Raw genomic sequence first — 23,629 nt, 5'->3', positions numbered from 1 at the left:
CTGCAAGAAATCTACATTTTTTCAGCATCCACAATGTGGTGGGGGAAGAACAGTGTACAAATAATGCTAAAGAGTCTGTTATCCACAAGACAGCCATGTGGAGATGATGCCTGCAAGGGTTTACTGATGTCTTTGAAAGATAGTCACAATACTTTGAAATCAATCTCAACTAACAGTTCAGAGAAGACGATTACAAAGGCAGAAGCAGCACAATTAATCAAGAAATTGACCAGATTTGAAACTACATTTATGACCATTTTTTGGAGTAGTATTTAGAACTGAAACAATGTAGTTAGTAAAAAAAAAAAAAAAAAAAAAAACCACCTACAATTGGAAGACGCATATATTAGATAAGTCTCTGATCTGTGTTAATCCTAAACTTATTTCATCTTCTTGGAAAACTTCACAATTTATGAAAAAGAGGCCAAGGTGATGGTAGGTAAGCAGAACTAGACTGCAAGTAAAAAGCATACCAGAAAGAGAAAGCGACGATCATGAAGTTCTGTTCGATGCTAAGAATGATTCCAAAGTAAATGCATTGCTTACAATTATGCATTTATTAATTTTGAACTGGACTGTCAAAAATGTTCATATAACAGCGTGTTTGAAATTTTCTATATTCTCTTCCAATTTCGTGAACTCTCTGTTGAAGAAATAAGCGAAGCATTAAAATTATGTGAAGTTTATTCACAGGATATTTCAGATGATCTAGTTGAAGAGATCTCACACTTTAAAGAGTATCTGGCTCAAGAAGAAAAACTACATGAATATCAAGCACGTGTGCAACTAGATTATAGACTGAAATTTGGTTGATATTTTTCCTGATATCGATACAGTTTTAAGAATTTACAAATCAATGGCAGTAAGCAATTTTTTTTTTTTTAAACATTCATTCTCATGTTCCAAAAAAATACTTATGCTCAAGTATGTTCAAAAGCAGAATGAATGATTTAACAGTTTTATCAGTTGAAACTAACATTGTGAATTCAATTTCATTTGATAATAGGTTTGAAATTTTTGATGAGAATAAACTCAGGAGAAAAGTGTGAAAGGAAAGGTGATTTTTATTTAGTTGAAAATCTATAATAAGTAAATATGTTATAATATACGAGTTTTTATATTCTGTCGGGATGAAGTTTTTGTCACATCATGTGATTCTAATAAATGTTGCATAGACTTTGTATTCCTTATTTTATGACCTATTTTTAGTTTTGTAAGAATATAGCATAGGGGTGATTTGGTATTGAATATAAATGGTTTGGAAACAGTGTTTTAGACATTTTTACAACCCTAAATTAAAGCAAGCTGCTGATAAAAAGATCGAACTAGCTAATGGAAAAAGCATGTTTTTTCATAACAACTCAAACAACACAAGAAATGCAGTAAATTAAGACAATTTAAATGGAAAATTACTTGCTTATCATTTGATTTGACCTGGCACTATCAAACGCCATTTCCCCCCCCCCTTAAACCAGCACTTGAATAACAAACTGGGAACCAATAAGTGGATTTTTTTTCTTCAATCTCAAATTCAAGGCTTCAGGAAAAATTGCATTTCAAGCTATTGAGACTTTAAGACTAATGGAAAAAATCTGATATGGACACCATATGACTTTAGAATAATAATTTGACTTATATTGCTTATTAAATAATACAAATTTTTTACTGCAATTAATTTAAACTTATTTTAACTATTCTTACCTTAATTGACTGTCCCTCAGAGCAAGTTGAAAACGAGGGCAAAAAGTGCAAATTTTGAAATTAAATACCTCAGTCATTTGTTGCTGTATGAGAGGGGGAAAAATACTCACTGTATTTTTATTTCTTCATAACGAGTATAAAACTTTCCCAGATAAAAGTACAGAAATCAGAAGACCGCAATAATAGTTAGATTTCTTTATTTGCCCAAAATTATTTTTAATTTGACATCGTCAAAACATGAATATTTTCATTGTTTAAATTACTTTTGCAATTAGAAATGTGACAATCTTTTATATCACAAAAGATTGGAAAAATAAAAGTTGGTAGGGACTTTTAAGCCAGTTGTAATGGAAAAGGGAGGTGCATAACTAGATGTTATAACAGTCCCACAAACATAATTTCAACATTCTACAGTTAATCATTTTTTGAGCTATGCAGGATATGTATGTATTCTTCATGCAAAAAATTAGTTAAAATAGATACTTTCATTGAAATATGATAGCAAAAATTTTTAGTGTTTACAATGCCTACTTTGCTTCATACAAGGATGTAAAAAGGGGTGTTTATTCATTCTCTGGTAGTCTTCAAGTGCCGATGAACATAAACCATTCCTATACGGTGGCTAAAATAAGTTGTACAGAAATAACTAACTTATTTATAACGGGGAAAAGATTGTTTTATGTAGATGCCAGCCCACTACAGGATTCCAAGCAAAGAGAATGCACATTTTTAAAATTTAAAACTAGTATTTTAGTGGTGGCGTTTAAGAAAAATAATTAAAAGCAGTTTATCGCAAACAACATTACCAAGAAATTAATGTGACATGTTACCTTAGATCCACCGATATAGCCACCAGCAGCTGCAAAACTTTTTGTAAAAGTTCCCATAAGCAAATCAATGTCTTTAGGATCACATCCAAAATAATCTGTAACTCCGCCTCCTCTTGCACCAATTGCACCAATGCTGTGAGCCTCATCTACATACAAGTAACAACGGTATTTCTTTTTGAGGGAAATTAATGCAGGAAGATTGACGATTGTGCCTTCCATACTAGCAGAAATAAAACAGCATATTTTAAAACTCATAATTTTGCTATAAAATCAAGCATATTCCGAATATTTAAAATATGTGATTTATGCACTGCAGAAGAAAAATTTGCATTTTCAAAAATCTATAAATAAATCAACACATTTTTTTGCCAGTGAAAATGATATTTCCATCCTTAGAAGCCAGGTTACAAAATTTTGGTTTAATGGTTAAACATGTTCCTTGTATTTTAACTAGGAAAACTAGAAAAAATGAAAAAACAATTTATTTTTACAATACATCTTTCTTATGGTCTAGAGTGACAGTGGCACATCAAGTGCAACCTATGATACGTTTGCCATTGATTAACATGTCTGAATATTTTATTCCTACCATTTAAAAATTCTGAAGCAAAATAAAAATTATAAAAAATATGTATCTACACATCGAATGCTCAACTCTTAAAAATTATACCATGCAGCAAATTATGCTCTAGAGGTCTAGAGCAACAGCGACCCATCAGGTACAACCTATCATACATGTGCCACTGATTAACGTGTCTGATCATTTTATTCCTACCATTTCAAAATTCTGAAGCAAAACAAAAATTATAAAAAATATGTATGCACACTATGCAAAAAAAAAAAAAAAAAAAAAAAAGGTACAGTTCTATATCTCCCATTCTACTGGGCTAATTGAAGAAATTTAAATTGCGTTATTCATGTCTCGAAAGCACAACTTAGGATATATAATAGATTTATATTTAGCATTGTTCTAACATAGGTATTTTGACACAAAATCGGACTTTTTCTGAAATAACGTACCAAATTTTTTCCATATTTCGATTCTAGGACTCAAATTACGCCTAGATATTAAATTTTGTAAAATTTGGTGCACAATTTCAGGAGAAATTAAAAAATTTATCTTGGTGCAATTTTTTTCAGTTTGCACCAAGAACAATTCACTTGGTAACAGGGGCATAGCTAGAGTTCCCAGCACCCGTGGACATCTGAAGAATTTGTGCCCCTTTCTGTGTGCCAAGAATGGAAAACATTTCATTAAAAAATTTTGTAGCATCAGTTTGGTGCCCCTTGGATGCTGCGCCCGGAGACAGATGTCCCCCCTTGCTCCACCCTAGCTACACCACTGCTTGGTGAACTTCTTAATATATGGCAACCTATTTTCCTTTCCCTTCCATTATGCCAAAGCAGAAAATAGGCACCTCATTCCTACCTTTTTACACTGTGCATGAGCAAAATAAAATCCCATCATCCTTACTTTGAAATAATTTTAACAAAGTGTCTAAACTACATTTAATGTTTTATCACTTTCAACAAATATACCAAATTTCAGAATGTGCCAATATATAAATTCTATATAATTATCTTCGGAAATTTTGAATAAAAAGCTATAATTTTTTGCAGGTATGCTTTGAAATATGGCTACTTTAAGATGGTGGTAAAAATTTTCTAGATAACAATTCATAAATTTTTTGAAAGATTTATAAAAATTATTTAAAAATACAAATTTTAAAAATAAATCATAAAAAAATGATGAATTTTAATTGGAATGAACCTGAATTTTGAAATGTGAAAGGAAGAATCAAATAAGTTTAACAAAAAAAGAGAGGTTAATAAGTATAATATATACCAAACTCAATTAATTTTGAGGAGTTAAAATTTTGAAGCTTTTTTTAAAAACTACTCGTGTGATTGTTACAAAACTTGGTAGTTTGGCATAATTTGAGTCTTAGACTGGAAAAAATTTCACATATTTCAGAAAATGTCTGATTTTGAGTCAAAATATTAGAACAACGCTATATATAAATCTAATACATATCCTAAGTCGTACTTTCGGGACATAAAAAATGCAAGTTCAGTTTCATCAATCGGCACAGTAGAACGGGAGATAACTGCCCCTTCCCTTTTTTTTCGCAGTATGTCTACACATCAAATGCTAAACTCTAAAGATTATATAACATAGCAAATTATATAAAATACATAGAAAAGCATGAAAATACAGAAATTTTAAACTCATTGCAAATGTAATGTCAGTTGCGCAGGAAACAGTATTGCATTACTATATATCACTTATGGTATATTTCACAGCACTTCAAGCAATATCCTTGTTTGCCTGGATATTCACACCTGGTATTTGTGCATAACCATCGGTAACTGTTCAGGTGCATAGTTGTCTTCTATGTCAGAATCCAACATTTCTATGGCTCCCACCACAATATCATTAACTCCTTTCAATCCACTGGTAGAACTCTTTATCATTTGTGTTCTGATAATCAGAAAGAACGCTCTTTTCTAATAATTCTAATAATATATAAGCATCAGTCAATTTTTCATTTACTTTCCTTTGGCTGTGAAGGTCCTGCCGTACTTTAACCATCTGTCATTTTTAAAACCACATACAAAAAAATTCATGCACAGAACCTGAAAAACCACGCATATAAAAAAGAATAATAATGCTTCACTAACATGCCTAAACAACTCTTCATTCAATTTTCAGTGCCACAATAAAAATTAAACATATAAATTATGATAGTCGACCGATGCGCGACAGCATCACTGGCATAAGAAGTGATGCTAGTCTGACATATGAAGTACGACTGTGTTTAATGTTATCATTTGATTACTGTTATTCAATTGCCGATGTCCCGTCTGTTCATATAAAAATTGCAGAAAATATTTATTTCCATGAACCAACAATTTGGTTAATATGATCACAGATATCATAGAATAATTTTTTTAAGTCAGTAAATAAAGTTAAAACTGATCATAGAATCTAGCAAGTGGCAGAGAAACATTGCAAAGAGATTAGATCACCAAACAGCTTGGTTTTGATTTTAATCAACCATTTAAAATTAAGCATAAAAAGCAACCTTAATTTAGTACAGATTTTGAATAATTCTATCGATTTTGAGGGGGGATTGGACATAGGTCCCTCTTCTTCAGGAGGAAAAAAAAAAATTCACGAAACATATAAATTTGATTTTGGAGCCTAATTTTTAATTTTATATTGGTATGTTCTTTTATAATGAGCGATGTCCTTTAAGTAGTAAGGAGCAGCATTGGTCATTTTCAGAAAACCTATAAACAGTTCATAAATGAACTTTTGCATTAAAGACACAAGTTATAAACAAATATTTGCCTTTTCCTAATTAAAATGCTGTGAAAATACCTATTTATATGCTTTTGGTTACATTAAATTGGTAAAACTCCATAGCTATTTTGAAGGGAATTTTTTTTCGCATTGATTAACATTATCAAAATAGTTATGGACAAATGCCATCAAACTGAGCGACATATAATGAATATATCTTCCATAATATGCAGACATATGCAACACACTTGAGTTTTACTGTAAAACTAAGTTACTAATAATTTTAAAAACCTGAGTCGTGCAAGAATTTTGTATTAATAGAGAAAATTTGCCCAAAAAAGAGTGAATAGTTGTCAATTTTAAAGCAATATAAAGAATTTTGTATTAATAGAGAACAAGCCAAAATTTGCCAAAAAAGAGTGAATAGATGCCAATTTTAAAACAATGTATACTAAATGTTACATTCATCTTTTCAATGATATTTGTAAGAAATTCATTAACATCTTGGTACAAAATTCAATTTTAGTTATTTGCAGCGATTCAAATACAAATCAGGAAAAAACAATTGATATTGTTACAGATATTTTAATCCTTATTGATTGTATTTTGGACTTTCAGTATTGTTACAGTTTTTGTATTTATTTAGTATGCTATTTTTAATAGAATTGTTATTAAAATTGTTTAATATTCCTATGCAATGCAGCACGAGACTTATTTGAAGAGAAAAATTAAAAATACAGGAGCACGGCCATTTAATAAACAGATATCGCATAATTGTACTCTTTTGCTTTCTAGAAAACTCAAGAAATTAAGAGAAGCTTCTCGTGCATTTAAAAAGCTTCAACAAAAGGAAAACATCTCAATTCAGTTGTTGTTTACTGTAGCTAATTCGCTGTTTTCTCTGTTTTGAATCAAGTTCTGTTGAACATTTTAGTAGTTTAAAAGATAACTACCGTGAGATTTTGTGATATTGTATGAATATCTCTAAGAACATGTAGGCATTTTGTATTTATTTGTTGTGATAAGAATAAATTTTCACTTTTCATCGGACATGTGCATAAAATTTACTATGAACCCGTATGCACGCAACAGTATTTTGCATTGTTTTATTTATTTTATTTAGTTATTGTTTTTACAATGGTAGTTTTATAATTTATTCTGCGTTTCACTGAATTTGTGGCCACATCTTATACTTAAGTGTTTATTTATTACACAGAATGAGATCTTTTCCCTGCAAGAGACTGTGGAATTAAAAAAAATAGCTGAACTAGAAGGCAAGATATAGATAATTTTGTTCCTGAAAGGCTTAGTAACATTTGGCAATTTCTTTGCAACTTCCTGGATGATTTACAAAACACTTTTGAAGACCTATGATCAATTCTTCCAAACGTTTCCATAGCCCATGCAGGGCATAAGTACGGGTTACAGAGCTAAGAAATTCAGTTAAGAATCAACAGTGAGATTTAGCAGTTAGCTCAATTACAGGTTAAGATTTACCCTGAGAGCAATTTGAGGAACTGAACAATTTATTTTGTGCGCTAAGAAGGAATTGCTACATATTTGCATTCTCTTTGAGTTATTTCCAGCGATTATTGTGCTGCATGTGTTACTTATGGTGCTTAATTTTATAATTAAATATTTTTTTCTTCCTGCTTATTTGAATTCATTATTTAAAGAAATAGCAATGATCTCTAGTTTACAGTTAATTAAGTAATGAGTTTATTACTTTAAAGTTTACTGTAAAAGAAGTTATTAAAGCGTTGTAAAGTTAATACAGTACAAAGTCCGTAATCTGGATGTCCATTATCCGGAATGATCTATAATCCAGACCTCAAAGCCACAAACTTTTTTTTTTTTTTTTTTTGTAAAGAATGCACATACATTACGCGCCCTATACTTCCACAGTCATAACACCTTGTTTTTTTACTCTTATTAGGTATATCGCATGCTTTATTTTGTGTGTTGGTACTTGAATAACCCTCATTCTTCATATCTGGAATGCAGATTTTTTCATTTCTCTTTGAATTCAAAAATAGTTTTACACCCATACAAAATAATTTTGTTACTACTCTGATCCACTGATTACATAATCAAGAATTGATGAATCATCAACAGAACCGTGATTGGCTATTTCACGGATCGCAATTAAATATTCAGAAAGGGATTCACCAGGTCTTAAGTGTCGTTTAAGTCCAGACATAGTCTAAATGTACCGCATTTGTTTCTACTTAGCATGATATTACTTGTGCAATCACGACAGCTTGGCTTAATGATTTGTCTCTCTAACCATTCTGAAATCTGTTTATCAATTTCACGCTGCTGTGCCGTTGGGGGGAGGGGGTTGCAACGCTCAATGAACTGGAAGTTGATCTGTCAGCCCTATCCTCATCTTCAGAGCAGATGTTTTTATTTTATTTGGCTTATAATTTGTTACTAAATGTAGCATTTCATTTCATCTCGATGTACTCCGTCTTTGATATAATTTAAATCAATTTCCTTGTCATTATAAATATCACAAATACACATCAAATAGTTTTCTGGTTGCAATTTTCTAATTTCGACTATGTGTAATGTATGCTTTACACATGCACGCGTTGAAAGAAAGGTTTAATAAAGTAAAATAAATATTAAGCTCTTTTTTTTGTACATTCTGATACCCTTTAGATCATAAATTACAGTTTCATATTTTTAATAGTATAATTTCTGCATGCCATCTTACCAGATTTAAATTGATGATCTATAATCCGGAAAAAACCCTGATCCGGAATCGCTGGAGTCCTGATGAGTCCAGATTACGGACTTTGTACTGTATACAGTGAAGACCAACTCTGGTGCCTAATAAACTAATTTGCCTTCGACCGCAAGAAAAACATTGCATCATAGAGCAATAATCATCTTCAAATAATGATGTGGATTAACCTTAAAACACTGCTTAACCAATTGCTTGAACACAGAATAATGACTGTACTTATGTTACAGCCGCAAAAAACAACCATGTCTAGCAAATGATCATTTATTTAGCAGCAACTATTAAAAAAATTGATTAATTTGGTCATGTAAAGCATCACTAGGAAGAAAATCCAAACACTGTCACAAATCTAATAGTCCCTGTAAGTTTGAACTCAACGAAGATTAAGCAGTCATGTAAAAATCTATTTTCACCCTTTTAAAAAAGTGCACATGCAAGATCTTAAATAATAAAAATCAGATGATGAACTCATTCTGGTGAAGAAACACCAGTCATTTTCACACAGTACTGGAGTTCTTTACCCTGGGATGGGATAAGGAAGAAATGCATTTAGACATGACTCAGATAAGGAAGAAAAGAAATGTAGGCATGGGAAAGAAGAAAATACAGTCAAATTTCAAATACCTGGCCTCTCATAGTGAAAGAAGTTTCTTTTCTGGAGAAAGAATATACTAGAAGACAATAATACAAACTACTAGATATGACTACTTTAATTTAGGTTTTCCATAATAATTTGCCAACTTGAAGAAAATGCAAACACATTTAACACAGGCATTGTTGAAGACAGAAGACCAAAGCCCTTTTTCACCCATACAATCCACAGTCCAAGAGGAAGAAAACTGGTTCGACGACAATTTTAACTCGCTGAACAACTCTGAGGATAATTTAAAAATCGATGTGAATGCTTGTGTTCAACTCAATACAACATTCAAATAAATAAATAAAAATATGATTCATATCATAAACATGTAGTTAACTGCAAAACATATAAATACCTGTAGATTCCTTCCACAATAATAATAATTTTTTTCCATGGCCTGTGGGTGCGTGGTTGCCCTTCTACGATAGCGTCCCTGATTTTCACTTCAAGATCCTTCATATCTAAAATTAAACAGCAGAAATTATTAAGATGTTGTCTCCTTTTGTGCAATAAATATTAATTAACTAGGTGCTTATGCACATACTGATTTGAGTAAAATTGTAGTAATGTAACGTCAGTAGTGTCAGTGTTTATGCACATGTATGCATGTACTGAGTCAGTAGTAGCATATACATTTACTAATATTATTTAGCAAGGTGCTTATGTATGCAAGCACTGAGTACACGGACACTACACTACTACTGACTTGGTACACGCATACATGTGCATAAGTACCTAGTTAAATAATACTAGTAAATGTACACACTAGTATTGAAACACTAAGAATGTTTCTTTATTCCAAATATTTAGTATTATTTGCAATACTCTAAGAACTTTTCTTTTAATAGCCAATAGCTGCTTTATCATATTCCATTGCATCTCTCAAAATCTTGAAATTTTGTAAGCAAAGTTTGATTTGGAAGAGTATAAGGAATTTTATATGGTATAATACAGAATGAATAAATCTATTTCTGAACTGGCTGAATGTGATGTTCACAAGAACTGCTGTCATGATGCACAGGCAGGACTTGTTTAACTGCCACTCACTATTCTGCTAAGGTACTATCTAATGGAGACAAGCTGCCAACAAATATGCAAGGAAAATATTAGGAATCCCAGAATAAGCACAAAAATCTTATTTGATTTCTGCATTTAAGTAGGAAAAGAATTTTAAATATGACTCTCTTTTTTTTTCTTTTCAACTCTCTTTTCAACCACCTTAACAAAAGTCACCAAATTTTCAGGATGTGCCAAACTGCCAACTAGACGCATAATCATTCTTCAGGTAGCTATGCTATTAATAGTCCTTCAGTCAAGCAATGTTGACATTTTTCATATGCCTTCTTTTAGTTGCATTCTAAGTTCCAATAATTTTCATAAACAAACTGCAATATTTTTGCCTTAAAATTAATTTTAAAATATGCACTCACGGAATTTCCCAGCAATGAAACTGCAGTAAAATTTCCATAGAAATACAAAATTTTTTCGCAAAATCTCTGAAGAGAACAACACGGAGGTGCGTTTGGTAGACAGCAGGTGTCGACAAGGTTCTCCTGCAGTTCTAAAATATTTTCTACGTGAAAACAGATATAAATAAAAGAATAGCTCAAATAAATTACAAAAATATTTAGAGCAAATGTATTTCATTTTGGTACTATTTTTTGGTATTATTTCATTTGGTACATTTTGGTTTCGAGGGCCGTAAAAAAATTGCAGCGAAAATGTACGCGTAAAAGTGCCAAATCTAGCAAACACGCCCATTTAATAGCACGCCAAATCTAACGTACGTGCTTGATTTCAGATTGCGTAACTTTATACAGTTCTATATTTCTTAAGATGCCATTGACATACTAGTTTAATTTTTAAATATTTTTTTTTTTGATAGCCTATGGATTTAAAAATTTGAAAATTGCCCATGACGAAAACTCGACAATAGAATTTTGGGTAAAGTGCAGAATCATGCGTTTTTAAGAATTGCACATACTCGGTATCCATATGCACATCGACCTATTTTCACTTAAAAAAATTCCTAGAATTGCACAAAAATGGCACTGCGCACACCCTTGACTTTACCTATGTACACATCGATCTATTTTCACTTAAAAAGTAAAAGAAAATTGACAAAAATCCAATTGTTTTTACCTTTGTAAAAAGCGGCAAACAAATAAGTGAGTGATTCTGCACTTTACCGAGAATATTTTCAAAGAAAAGGCATCATTCATTATAGAAAATTACGTTTGAACAACCAACGAAATGAAATTATGCTTTAGCGATAAGTTGGTAGCGAAATAGCGATGCAGGCATCCATTTGGTTATGTTTAGCAATTTTTATATAAATTATAGTAATGATCTGAAATAGTTATTTACTCTTATGCTTCCATTCAGTCATGTTTAGCCTTTTTCATATAAATTATAATAAAAAAGTATTATATGAAATTAACCTTTCATCTAAATTAAAACATCAATCTTAAATAGTTATTTACTATTATACTTCCTTTCTTGCCGCCATTATTTTTGGCAGCATTGGCATCAACAATAGTTTGGCGTTTTTTTACGGCCTTCGAAACTGAATAGTACCTTCATTTTTTAATGTATCACGTAATCCCTATTTAATAATTAAAATTTGTATTTTAATTTGCTAAAGCACGTTTTCTTTTCATATGTTTGTAATGTTTGCTGGCTTACAATAAATATAAATAGTTTGGGAATCTTTTTAAAAATAGAAATAAAAACCATCAACTTGCACCTGATGAACAACTTTTACCCTTTCAACCGCAAAAAACTGCCAAATTATAGCAGGGTGATTGCATTAATACACACCAGTACCATCTTTTTAATTGCAACAATTTATGGAGATCAATTTTTATATCTATATAAGAGTTAATTACCTGCATTAGTGGATACAAGTACTATTTTAGCATCTCCTATAATCTGTGAAGCTTACTACAGTAAATTTAAATATTTGTTTTCACTGAGTAAAACACATTTTATGACACTTAAAATAAATAGCCATTAACCACTTCATTGTTTTAAATCGACATACTCGTCGATTTAAAAAGTGTGTTGTAAAGTAGCAATGAGACACAATCGCTGGACTTAAATGTGGACAGGATTGTTAGCCCTGATGGAGAATTGTCGCTTCGTGTTTTCCAAACCCAAAAGAGGTTAAAATTAAATGAAAAGATTTATGGCCTAATTGGTCATGCTTTCTCTGCAGCAGGGTAGTATCAGAATCATACAAAGTGAAGTTGACTTAAACAGATGGAAAAAAGAATTTACTTCCATCCCCCTTTCAGCTAGGCTAGCATGGTAATGGGAACTACTACTCATTTGAAAGTATGCCTTTAAGTGATCATCTTTGTTAATTTTCAGATAACTACCAGGGAACATAAAAAAAAAATTTTCTCTTGGGCAAGGTGATGCTATTCAACATTCCAAAGTGTGACAAGTAGGTGGTTTTCTAACTAGGTCTTGACAGCTGATGCAAAGGAAAAAAAAAAGTAATGCCAGTTTCAGAAGCAAAATACTTATCTTTGGAGAGGGGGGAAAAAAGTGAAGCAAATACAGTACAAAGTCTGTAATCCGGACGTCCATTATCCGGAATGAAGTAATTTCCTTTTTTAGAAATCATAGCCACAAACTTTTTTCTGTATGCTTTACGATGCGCATGATGCATTTACGCATGCGCGGTTAGCACAAAAAAACGAAGCAACTTACATTGAAAGAAATGTTTAATAAAGTAAACAAATAAATATTAAGCCTTTTTTTTTTTTTTTTTTTTGTAAATTTTAATACCCTTTAGATCATAATTGCTCTTTATTTCATAAATTATGGTTTCATATTTTTAATTATATAATTTCTGCATACCATATTACCAGATTTAAATTGATGATCTATAATCCGGAAAAACCCTTAATCCGGAATCGCCCAAGTCCCGACGAGTCCGGATTACAGACTTTGTACTATATTCAAGTTTTGTAGGACAATAAAGTGGTTAATTTTTTTTTAAGAAATTATTAATAATAAATGTCTTAGAATACATTAATAATAAATGTCTTACTATTGTGCTTAAATACTCTAATTTTAGCACCAGAAAGACGGCATCCGAGGACTAGTGAGGCATGATTTAATTCGTCACTCATTATCAAACAGCCTTTTGATACTAAAGTTGGAATACTCGTGGAATTAGTTGCAAAGCCCATTCCTACTATTATGCTGTCTTCAACACCAAGGAACTGTGCGGTAAGTTCTTCCAGTTTATTGTGGATATCCAAGCTACCTATAATAAAAGATAGAAAAGCATCAATGAGTAACAATAAATTATATACTGAAGTATGGTAATACAGTGAACTCTCGATTACCTGACTGTGGATTATCCTCATTTTTGCCCATGTGTACACTCAATGCTAAATAATAATATTTCTAGGAATTATTTGACCAATATGAAACCCCTAATCTTAATAAACAGAGGATATCACTAATCTAAGCATTTGTAGGAAATTCACCATTTTTATAGTGATAAGCTTCTCAAAGTTTGTCATAAAATGTGTTTGGATTTGCTTTAGAAAGTGACTGGCAGATTACAGCTTCACAAAGCCTCGTTCATATAACATAAAAATGTTACAAAATATTGTCCTTTTCTGATAAATTGTAACATTTTTGACACATTGAAAAGGTGCTATCTTGGTCAAAAGTTTTATATTCCATTTGAAAATAATAATATTTTGTTTTTTGAAAGCAAAAACTACAGAAAATTTAATAAAAAATTCTACATGAGTTCAAAAAACTTTAACTTACATGAGGGCATACACGGGATAAATATGACCCCAAAATAATATTTAAATTAATTATTCATCAAATAAAGATACTTTAAATTTAAAACATGATCTAAATTAAAGGTCACAGCCATGACGACAACTATTGAAGAAATGAAGTGCTAGTAAATTATAATTTAAGAAGAGATTGCATTTCATACAGCAGCGGTCAAAATCCATCCCACAAACAGGCTTGCAGATTAAAGCATAGCTAACTGTTTAAAGGAAAAGCAATTTGGACTTTAAAAAACAATTTAAGTTTTAATGAGTTAACATAAATATAATTAATTCTCCATAGTTTACATTTCATTTGTTGAACATCATACTAATTAGTTAATAAATTATTAAAACTGGTTACAATTTTCAAGTAAAAATTCACTTACCTAGCTCATGTCTTGTGCTGCAGATACCAATTCCATATTTATAGATTGCTTTTTCTACACTCTCCACACATTTTCCTTCATTCTCAGCAAAACCAAGATAATTATATGAGCCCATATTTATCACATCATATGAACTATCTTTAAGCCTGAAATTCAAACAGAAGAAAATTACGGTCACTACAAATTATGTCCATTAAATGGATTAACATGGCATTTTAAATTGAATACGGTGTAAGACAGCAGAAATAAAATAATCCAATAATTAACATGGCAGACTGCATAATTACTATGACAATAAGAATGATGAATATTAGCAATTAAAGCATCAGCAAGTAATAATTTTTCTACTGAAGTTATGTATTATGTTTGATTATTACAACTGGCATACAATTTAATGACTCCACTATAGGGCCCTCCCTATTTTTACCTCATCTTGATCACATGCAATACATCTAATCCTAACATTTGCTTTCCACAACACTTGAAATCCCATCATTTGACTAAACAGCAGTTAATTTCATTTTATTCATGTTAGTTTTTAATAGTTATGAAAATAATGTAAACCTCAGATTTAAAATAATTAAAATCATGAAATCTTCGTAACAAATTAATAATTTGCAATAAGCACATAATTGAAATGTCTTCGCATGTTGCATAAAATTAATTCAGGTGCTGCATACAGGCCACAAGTTTGAGGTCATTGAACTTAGAGGGTCTAAGAAACAGAAATAAAAAAACATGATGTAGCTTGCCAACTCCTAGAGTTGTATCTGACCGAGTTCATGTGGTGGCAATATAGTGGCTCAAATAACATATCTGATACCATACTAATTAGTATTTACTAGTTTATGGTCACATCAAAAATAAATTCCAACATTTTCTAAATAGAAATTTGGAATTAAAAAAATATTTTTTTTTAGCATTTTGCTTGGTGGCAACACCAATAAGTGCTCATTTTTTATACCACATAATTACTAAATTCTGCAGTTAAAAAAAAAAAATAAGCCTTTCTGTTTGACATAATGCACATTTATTTATCTTACATTCCGTTTTTAATCTTCAGACAGACAGGTACAGAGAATTTTGCTACATATGTGTCTTTAAAGAAATATTAAATTTAGTAAAACAACAACCTTGTATTTGATGTAAATTTTAGTGAACACAATCAATTTTGAGGGTAAACAAATACATGTCTCTTCATCAGGAACAAAGAAATTTGCAATCAAGGAAAGCCACAGTTGTACTTGTACCCAAAAAGAGTAAAGAGGACAAGAAAGTAGCACCATCTGTCAGCAGAAACAGTAACAAGAATTGAAAAATTAAGTTAATAGAATTTTAAAAGCATTAAAAAGGGCTGGATTGGAATTAAAGTTTTTGAGTAAACAAGAAAAATCTTCATGAAAGTGAAAAGCTTCAAAAAATTTTATTCACCAATGGAAGAAGCTTTTGGGATAATTTTTGCAGACCCACAATTAAAATTGTGATTAAACTTCTGACTATGATTTATTATCAAAGACTTGTTAATTTCATCTTTTCAGACATAAGATTCATGTTTCTTGATGCCAAATTTTAAATCTCTTTTAGTTTGGCTGATATATCTCAAACTATAATGACAATATATGATATAAATCCCCAAGAATTACAATCAGTAATGGAATCTTTAAGAACCAAACCATGGATTTTATTGACAGGCAAGAAAATAATTTGAAAATTGAACTTTTGGAGAATCTGTGCAATTCTGTCCTTTCTAACATTTCAAAACTTTTATTGACTTAATTTTTCAGTTTTCATTACTATTTCTACCAACAGATGACGTTACCTTTTAGTCTAATTTACTCCTTTTGGGTATAAATACAACCATAGCTTTCCCTTTGTTGCAGATTTCTTTGCTCCTGATGAAAAGGACCTGTTCCTATTTGCACTCGAAACTTATAAGAGTCTTGACTGAAATCTTCGGAAACAGTGTCGCTGCTTTTGCTAATTTCATATCTTACTTTGGTATTTCCCTTCTGTCTTAAATATTAAATTATTAATCGGCATTAAAAATTAATAAACTAAAATGTACGTATGTTTTTCCAAATATTGCAATCAAAAATGCATAAAAACTTACTCAAATGTCCAGTTATAGTCATGTGAAACTCTCTCTTTCATTTTCATAACTGCACCTGGAACACTGCAAATGGGCATATTCCAGCAGTCACGTATCCGCCTATAAATATTTCGAGTATAAAAGCTCTCAAAGCTTTGATATAGAGGAACATATCCCTGTAACAAAGACCAGAGCATAGTTTCTAATTTTGAAACAGAAAATTTTAATTATAAATTTTAAATATCCAAGATATATATATACTATATACATTCAAATGTCGTTAATCCGGACACCCATAATCCGGAATGATCTATAATCCGGACCTCAAAGCTACAAACTTTCTGGGCATGCGTCAACGCATTACGCATGCCCGAAATACCTTTACGCATGCGCATATGTGTGTACGCATTCACGTAATTCCTTTACGCATGCACGTTTAATGTATAACAGACAGAATAGGCTAAGCTAAAATTATCTAATTATCTATTTCAGTTAATGTTGCAGATTGTGTTGTTCCTTAATCTTTGAATTGGATCCGGCTTATTATTTTTTGCAGACTGTTAGAGCAATTTTATAAAAGTAAGTTGAAACTTTCGATTATGTCAAATAGAATTTCCGATGCTGGATCTACAAAGGGAAAGCATGTTTTGATGTCCATCAAACAAAAAGTGGAATTGCTGCAAAAAATGGATAAAGGCTCCTTTGTTTCTCTAACCATTCCAAAATCTGTTTATCAATTTCACGCTGCTCTGCGGGGAAAGGGGTGGACGTTGCGGCGCGCAATGAACTAAAAGTTGATCTGTCAGCAATAGCCTTATCTTCAGGGCAGATGTTTTTATTTTATTCGGCTTATAATTCCTTATTAAATGTAGTATTTCATCTCGATGTACTCCGTCTTTGATATGATTTAAATCAAATTCCTCATCATCATACATATCACGAATACAAATAAAATAGTTTTCTGGTTGCAATTTTCTAATTTCAACTATGCATAATGTATGCTTTACGCATGCGCGCATTGAAAAAAATGTTTAATAAAGGAAACAAATAAATATTAAGCTTGTTTTTTGTAAATTTTGATACCCTTTAGATCATAATTGCTCTTTATTTCATAAATTACGGTTTCATATTTTCAATTTTATAATTTCTGCATGCCATCTTACCAGATTTAAACTGATGATCTATAATCCGGAATCGCCGAAGTCCCGACGAGTCCAGATTAAAGACTTTTGACTGCATTATTTTTTAACATATGGCATGCCAAAATACAAATAGCATAAACTGCTAAACTAATTTCCCTATTTATGCTTTTGTGCTATCATTTTTAATTGTAATGCTACATTATATTTGTAATGCTACACTGCAATTTTAAATAGTCTATTAAATCTAAGAATGTGAATAAATTTTTGTACTTGTGTATTACCCTATCGATTGTGAAACTGTAGCTAAGCAGCATGATTTAACATCATTTATGCATACAGGTAAAGTAAAATATTATAATATCTACTCATCAGCTACTATTAAGTTGGGCAGTAAGTCCTACCATTTTTGAGAGAAAATTATGTATGAAAAATAAAATGTTCTGACATTTACGTTATTTGATAAAGAATTATGTGCTTTACAAAACAGTGCATTTAATTTTTTTATACAGATATGCTTTGTCATTTTCATGTCATTAAAATGAAATGTCAGGGTGACATAAAAAAAAATTCGACAACCATCTGCTTTTTGCGTTTAATTGAGGTGCCAAAGCCACGGAAGCTGCTCTAGAGATTTGTGAAGTATATGGCAAAGAAGCAATGCCTATTAAGAGAACTCGAAACTGGTTTAAGATATTCAAAGACTGTGATTTCTAACATTTAGGCATTGAACAGCTTATTGAACACTGGGAAGATGTCAAGATGAATGGAAAATACATTACTGATTGATTGATTTGTTGTTCACCTCCTGTTTATTTTTGTGGAAGCCTTAAGGGGAAAAAAAAAAAAAAAGAAGAAGAGTTGGCCAGAACTTAATGATCCAACCCAATACATCATAACACTACAGCTCATAACATCTATACTTTCATTTGAATAACCCAACTGATTCTGATTAAGTACCTTTTTCTATGCACAAGACTATAAATTGTTATTTTTTTCTTCCATTCTGGGGGGAAAAAATTCTTAGAATTTGGGACCTGCCTTCTACAAAACAGGAAGAAGTTGATTATTTTCAGTTAGGAAGAAGTTGATTCTATCATCATGATTCAGTACTAAGGGACATGGCAGAGTCAGCTGAATATGGTCAATAAAAGAATAAAAGATTAGAACAATTACCTGCAGGAAGTTTGTATTCATAGCATTCTAAACAGAATTTCTGGTAAAACTGAACAGCTTTAAAAAAAAATAAATAAAAGCAGGTAGTGCAAAAACAAAATAGGTTGAATACTGGTTGTTTATTAAATAAAGAGGTGTTAGTTTCTTCGAAACTCCGTAGTAACAATTGGCACAATTTTCACGGAGTTTACGTCAATGTTCAAGGTTTGATGGCAACCAACTTTCATTGTTGACAGGATAGTACATAAGTACCTAACTTTCTCAGCAGCAACCATTAAAAACTTCTATATGAATCTTCATTGCATCATTCATATGTGAATACTATTGCTTTCCTATTAAGCACATTACATTCAGAGAAGATAGTGTTAATGAAGAGTAGTGCATGTTTGGATGGATGCAGACAATTATATTCCTGATCACATTCTCTAAAAATGACAATGAAATAATCCAACATGTATTTGGAAAGGAAAAGGACAATGTGGAAGAGTGGAACGAAGATGATACATATAGCAAGAAAATTACATTGCAGACTTTCCTAAGATTTTCTAAGAAAAGTTCTTTTGTATCTGGGTATGATGTTGTGAAATTTCTTTGCATACACAGTAAATTTTCGAAACTATAGTAACAATACAAAATCGTGTGCTTTAATTTCAAGTAATCTACATGATTTTCAATATTATGATGATAAATTAAATTGTGGATGATAAAAGGATGGACTACATATGCTATAATTTCTACATATGGCAGCATAAAATATAGGCAAGTATGTTTTAAAAATATATATTCAATCACCCAGTTTTCCTATTGCTACCAGTTAAAAGAGATTCTACTGTATTTTGTTATAATTTTAAGTACAAGAAAAACTTTTAAACATTAAGTCTTTATGTATAATTCATATGATCAATTTAATAAACACTCGTTGATTTACAATGCTTTTAATGATAAAGAACTTGAATCAATTTAATTATTCTTCACTGGGAATATTTTAAAATACAAACCTCTCTGTTTTTTTCTTTGGCTATTTTGTTTTGTTCTAGACCAACATTTCTCATAAAATCTCGAAGATGACCGAATACAGTAAGGACAGCATAACACAGGTAAATAGTTAAAGCAATTACATAGGGTGTTTCTTCGAATTCTTCTTTGAGTTCAATTGGGGTGGGAGAAATTGCCTAAAAGAATAAATAAGTAGAAAAATTATTTCATTGTATGACCCAAACAAAAAGTATTTAATCAATGCATGCATTATTAAATAATTTCTCTCTTCCTTCTTTAATTATTTAAAACATAATTCTGCATTATTAAATAATTCAGTTCCTTGACATAGTTTTAAATTTCTAACAATACTATTTGATACTAATGACATACAATTATTTCATTAAAATTATTCAAAATATCTACTTGATGCTTTTGTCACAAAATTGAACAACATAATTCAATGAAAATTATTTGAAATATTGTATTTTCCTTTTATCTATAATTATGTATTTATTTAACAAACAAAACACAATTCAACATCATGCATAAATCATCATGTATAATTGTATTACATTAACATTATAATGGTATCCTGTCTAAACATAAGTTTTCCAATAAATCAGTTTTGCAGTGAAAATTCAATTGGAGATGTTGCATGAAATACTGAAATCATTAATCAACTTTTCTGTGGTATTTTGATCTAATATTTTTAATTTTGCATTTATATAAATCTTTGCCTCTGATGCTTAAAACATGTTTTGCATATTTTTTGGAAATACAAATCCATTTAGTCTGAAAACAAAATAATACAAAATGTGATATTCACTTCCTACATACATTTTTTTATATCCAATTCAGAACATTAAGCAGTAAAATTTTCTTGAGCTTGAGGGGGAAAACTCATTATTGAAAACAGATGACCAACCTGCCACCTTCCCCCCCCTCATGCAACCTAAGAAGCAAGCACAAAGATGTATATTTTACTTTGGCAATCAAATTTCAAGGTTGGCTTTCAGCATGGGGGTTAATTGACACTTCACGTTGAAGTGAAATAAAATATGTTTTGAATGGAGTGGAGGTTCCAAAACTTCTTTTTACCTGTATGTGAAGTGATGGTCTTTATTTTGACCCATAAACAAATATACTTGTCTGCACAGTCATAGGTTATGCATATCATTATTTGGTAGCATGTACATTTGTGAACAACTATTTTCGAGAGGGAAGCCCATTAACTGTAAAATTACGAACCCAATATCTAACGAACACCTAGAAAACTCCTGAGAACTGTAACCACTTCAATCAAGCCAAACACTGATGCATTAGTTTCTTATATTCAAAGCTTAAATACCACATTCATTTTATGATTTCTTGTTATTTTTATATTAATACATAAAATTTATAATGTAATACCATGTGTAAAATGTCAAACAAATATAATAGTCAAAATAATTCAATGTTGCTAACATTATATTTAAAAACATTATATTTAAAAACATTATATATTAATAAGTTTAAATTACTTTAAAATATTTTTTTTGACTAATCACCTTCAGTGGTCTTTAGTGCTAGATAGTGGTGGCTTGCCATATGAATGAACTGAATCAATGATTCACTTTAAATTTTTCTGTATATCTGCTTTTTTGTATATAGTACACATTGAGTGAATTTGAAGTAACATGATGAAACATTTCTCTCTAGAGGTGAAATTTAAAAATTTCTTCTAGCGCTCAAACTAAAATCTACCCAAAAGTGTTGAATGAAATCAAAGGTTGGACACCTCCGATTTTAAAGGAAAAAATAACATTAATGACAGTAGAATAATAAACCTTAGTATTTATATGAATAGGCATAGAACTCAAGATATCCCAGACACGCATTTAAGGAAATTTAAACATGTTATTATCTTAAAGGAAAAGAACATATTCTTTTATGACTGTTGACTTTAAAAGAAGTTTTACTGACAATAACAATTCCTGTAAATATAATATGGAAGTGGACTGAATAAAATAAGAACAAATCTTACTTCCTTATGAGAAGCAGTGGTTTATGTGACTTTTATCTTTTATGCTTCAGGTCAGACACATATAATTTCCTTAAATAGTTTATCCAGGTTTCACAGAACAAAAATGACTGCTAAGTTAAAGCTGAGTTTTTTTTTAGGATACTTGAAAATACACTTGCATAATTTTGAAAAGAATGATTACTACCAGTTTCATTTCTTTCAAACAGTATCAGATGTATAAGTTCATAAAGATGCAAAATTTTACATTTATTTAGTCATATGTTATGATTTAATCTATAACTCGAGATTATCCAAACCCAGTTACAGAGTAGATTATGCAAGCACAAACCCATTTTAGTAAAGATTGAATATACACATTTGGTTAATGTTTACTGTACCTTGTTTTTTTCTGAGAAAAATTGGCAAGCGTTATTGGTTGTTCGTGAAATCTGGAAGCACGCTGCAGGAAATAGGTTTTTCGGTAACCCTAATGTTGAAATTAGCCTTGGGGAAAATTTTGTTTTTCTTTTAGTTTTTTTCATTAAAAGGGGTTATTTCTGCGAATATCGTAAAATGTGTTGTGATAAATTTAGATTTTGGCTATTTTTTGTAATAGTAATCCTTTCGTATTGACCCGGGTTTGGTTTTCAGTTGCTGTGCTAGCTTGCACGTACGTGGTATGGTCTTGAATTTTGAACTTGTTATTATGTTAGAAGTAGGTACCATAATTTGAGTATGTCTGAGGTGGGTAAGAGGATGAACGTTGATTAACAGACGATGAGCTGAAATGACGAAAAATTTAACTGAATTGCTTACCTGGACGTACATTGAAACAAAGGTATGTTAAAAAATTAGCATTTCACTTATTTATTTGTCTCTGTGTGTTAATTTCTGTTAAAAGATTTGTTGTTTAATGTTTTTATGTTAGGAAATATGTATTTTTTGGTTATTTATTCCTCTCTGTTTGTACACTTTCGATTATTTCTTCGTCTCTGTGTGTTATGACAGCGGTGAATTTTTTCTGGTTACCACGATAGTTTTAACTTTGGTAAAAGTATATTTACGGGTACCCCTTGGCGAAACTTGGCAATTTTTGGTGACATAGTTTGTGCAATTTTTTGACTTGTTATTTTAGCTTGTGTAGCGATGATTTTTGGTGAAAAAATCACCGCTACACAAAGCCAAAATAAAAAGACAAAGAATTGCAAAAACTCGGTATCCATGCACACATCAACCTATTTTCTCTTAGAAAAAATCCCAGAATTGCAAAAAAATGGAATTGCACACTCCCTTGACTTTATCTATGTACACATCGACCTATTTTCACTGAAAAAGATATCAGAGAATTGCACAAACTAGGCTTCACACTCCCTTGACTTTGTCTATGTACACATCGAACTATATTCACTTAAAAAGTCAAAGGAGCAGCCAACAAAAAAATATATAATCTCAATAATCTACATTTTAAATCAAACAATGAAATAACATAAAAAAGGAAATTCATCTTTGCACTACACAAAGGAACTACCACTTACCCTATTTATGAATTAACACGTCTTCAGTCAAACAAAATTCCTTAACAGCATCCAAATACTTCCTAAAATTAACCGAACAAGAATCTGTGTACTGACGTCGCCGCATAAATTCACAAAGTAAGAGTAAAAAATATCTTCCGCAGCAACGTTCAACCAGACGCATTTCCTTCCTACATTCAGGACACCTAATAATGGCTTCCAAGTAAACCTTCATTTACACACCAGTCAAGTAATGCTCTTTTTCCCTTTTTTTCCAAATTGTACAGAAATTTCAAATTAATCTTAC

At 30.9% G+C, this 23,629-nt stretch overlaps 1 protein-coding gene across 2 annotated transcripts in view; it reads right to left on the bottom strand.

Annotated features, from left to right (window-relative positions):
- LOC118205922 (serine palmitoyltransferase 2-like) overlaps positions 1–23,629 on the bottom strand; it is a 65,870-nt gene that overhangs the window by 34,895 nt on the left and 7,346 nt on the right. For both annotated transcript variants that reach the window (XM_085826788.1, XM_085826789.1), the window contains exons 2-7: positions 19,827–20,000; positions 16,535–16,689; positions 14,425–14,570; positions 13,288–13,506; positions 9,583–9,688; positions 2,532–2,751 (exon numbers count right to left, since the gene is read on the bottom strand). In XM_085826788.1, the coding sequence (XP_085682914.1) occupies positions 2,532–2,751; positions 9,583–9,688; positions 13,288–13,506; positions 14,425–14,570; positions 16,535–16,689; positions 19,827–20,000 (1,020 nt within the window). The remainder of the gene's footprint in view (positions 1–2,531; positions 2,752–9,582; positions 9,689–13,287; positions 13,507–14,424; positions 14,571–16,534; positions 16,690–19,826; positions 20,001–23,629) is intronic.

The sequence above is a fragment of the Stegodyphus dumicola genome, chromosome 11 (assembly GCF_044657685.1).
Source record: "Stegodyphus dumicola isolate Sdum_Otavi_A_Nest chromosome 11, ASM4465768v1".
Lineage (NCBI taxonomy): Eukaryota > Metazoa > Arthropoda > Arachnida > Araneae > Eresidae > Stegodyphus > Stegodyphus dumicola.
Note: the sequence above shows the minus strand (reverse complement) of the source record. Positions and strands in the feature narration are given on the sequence as shown.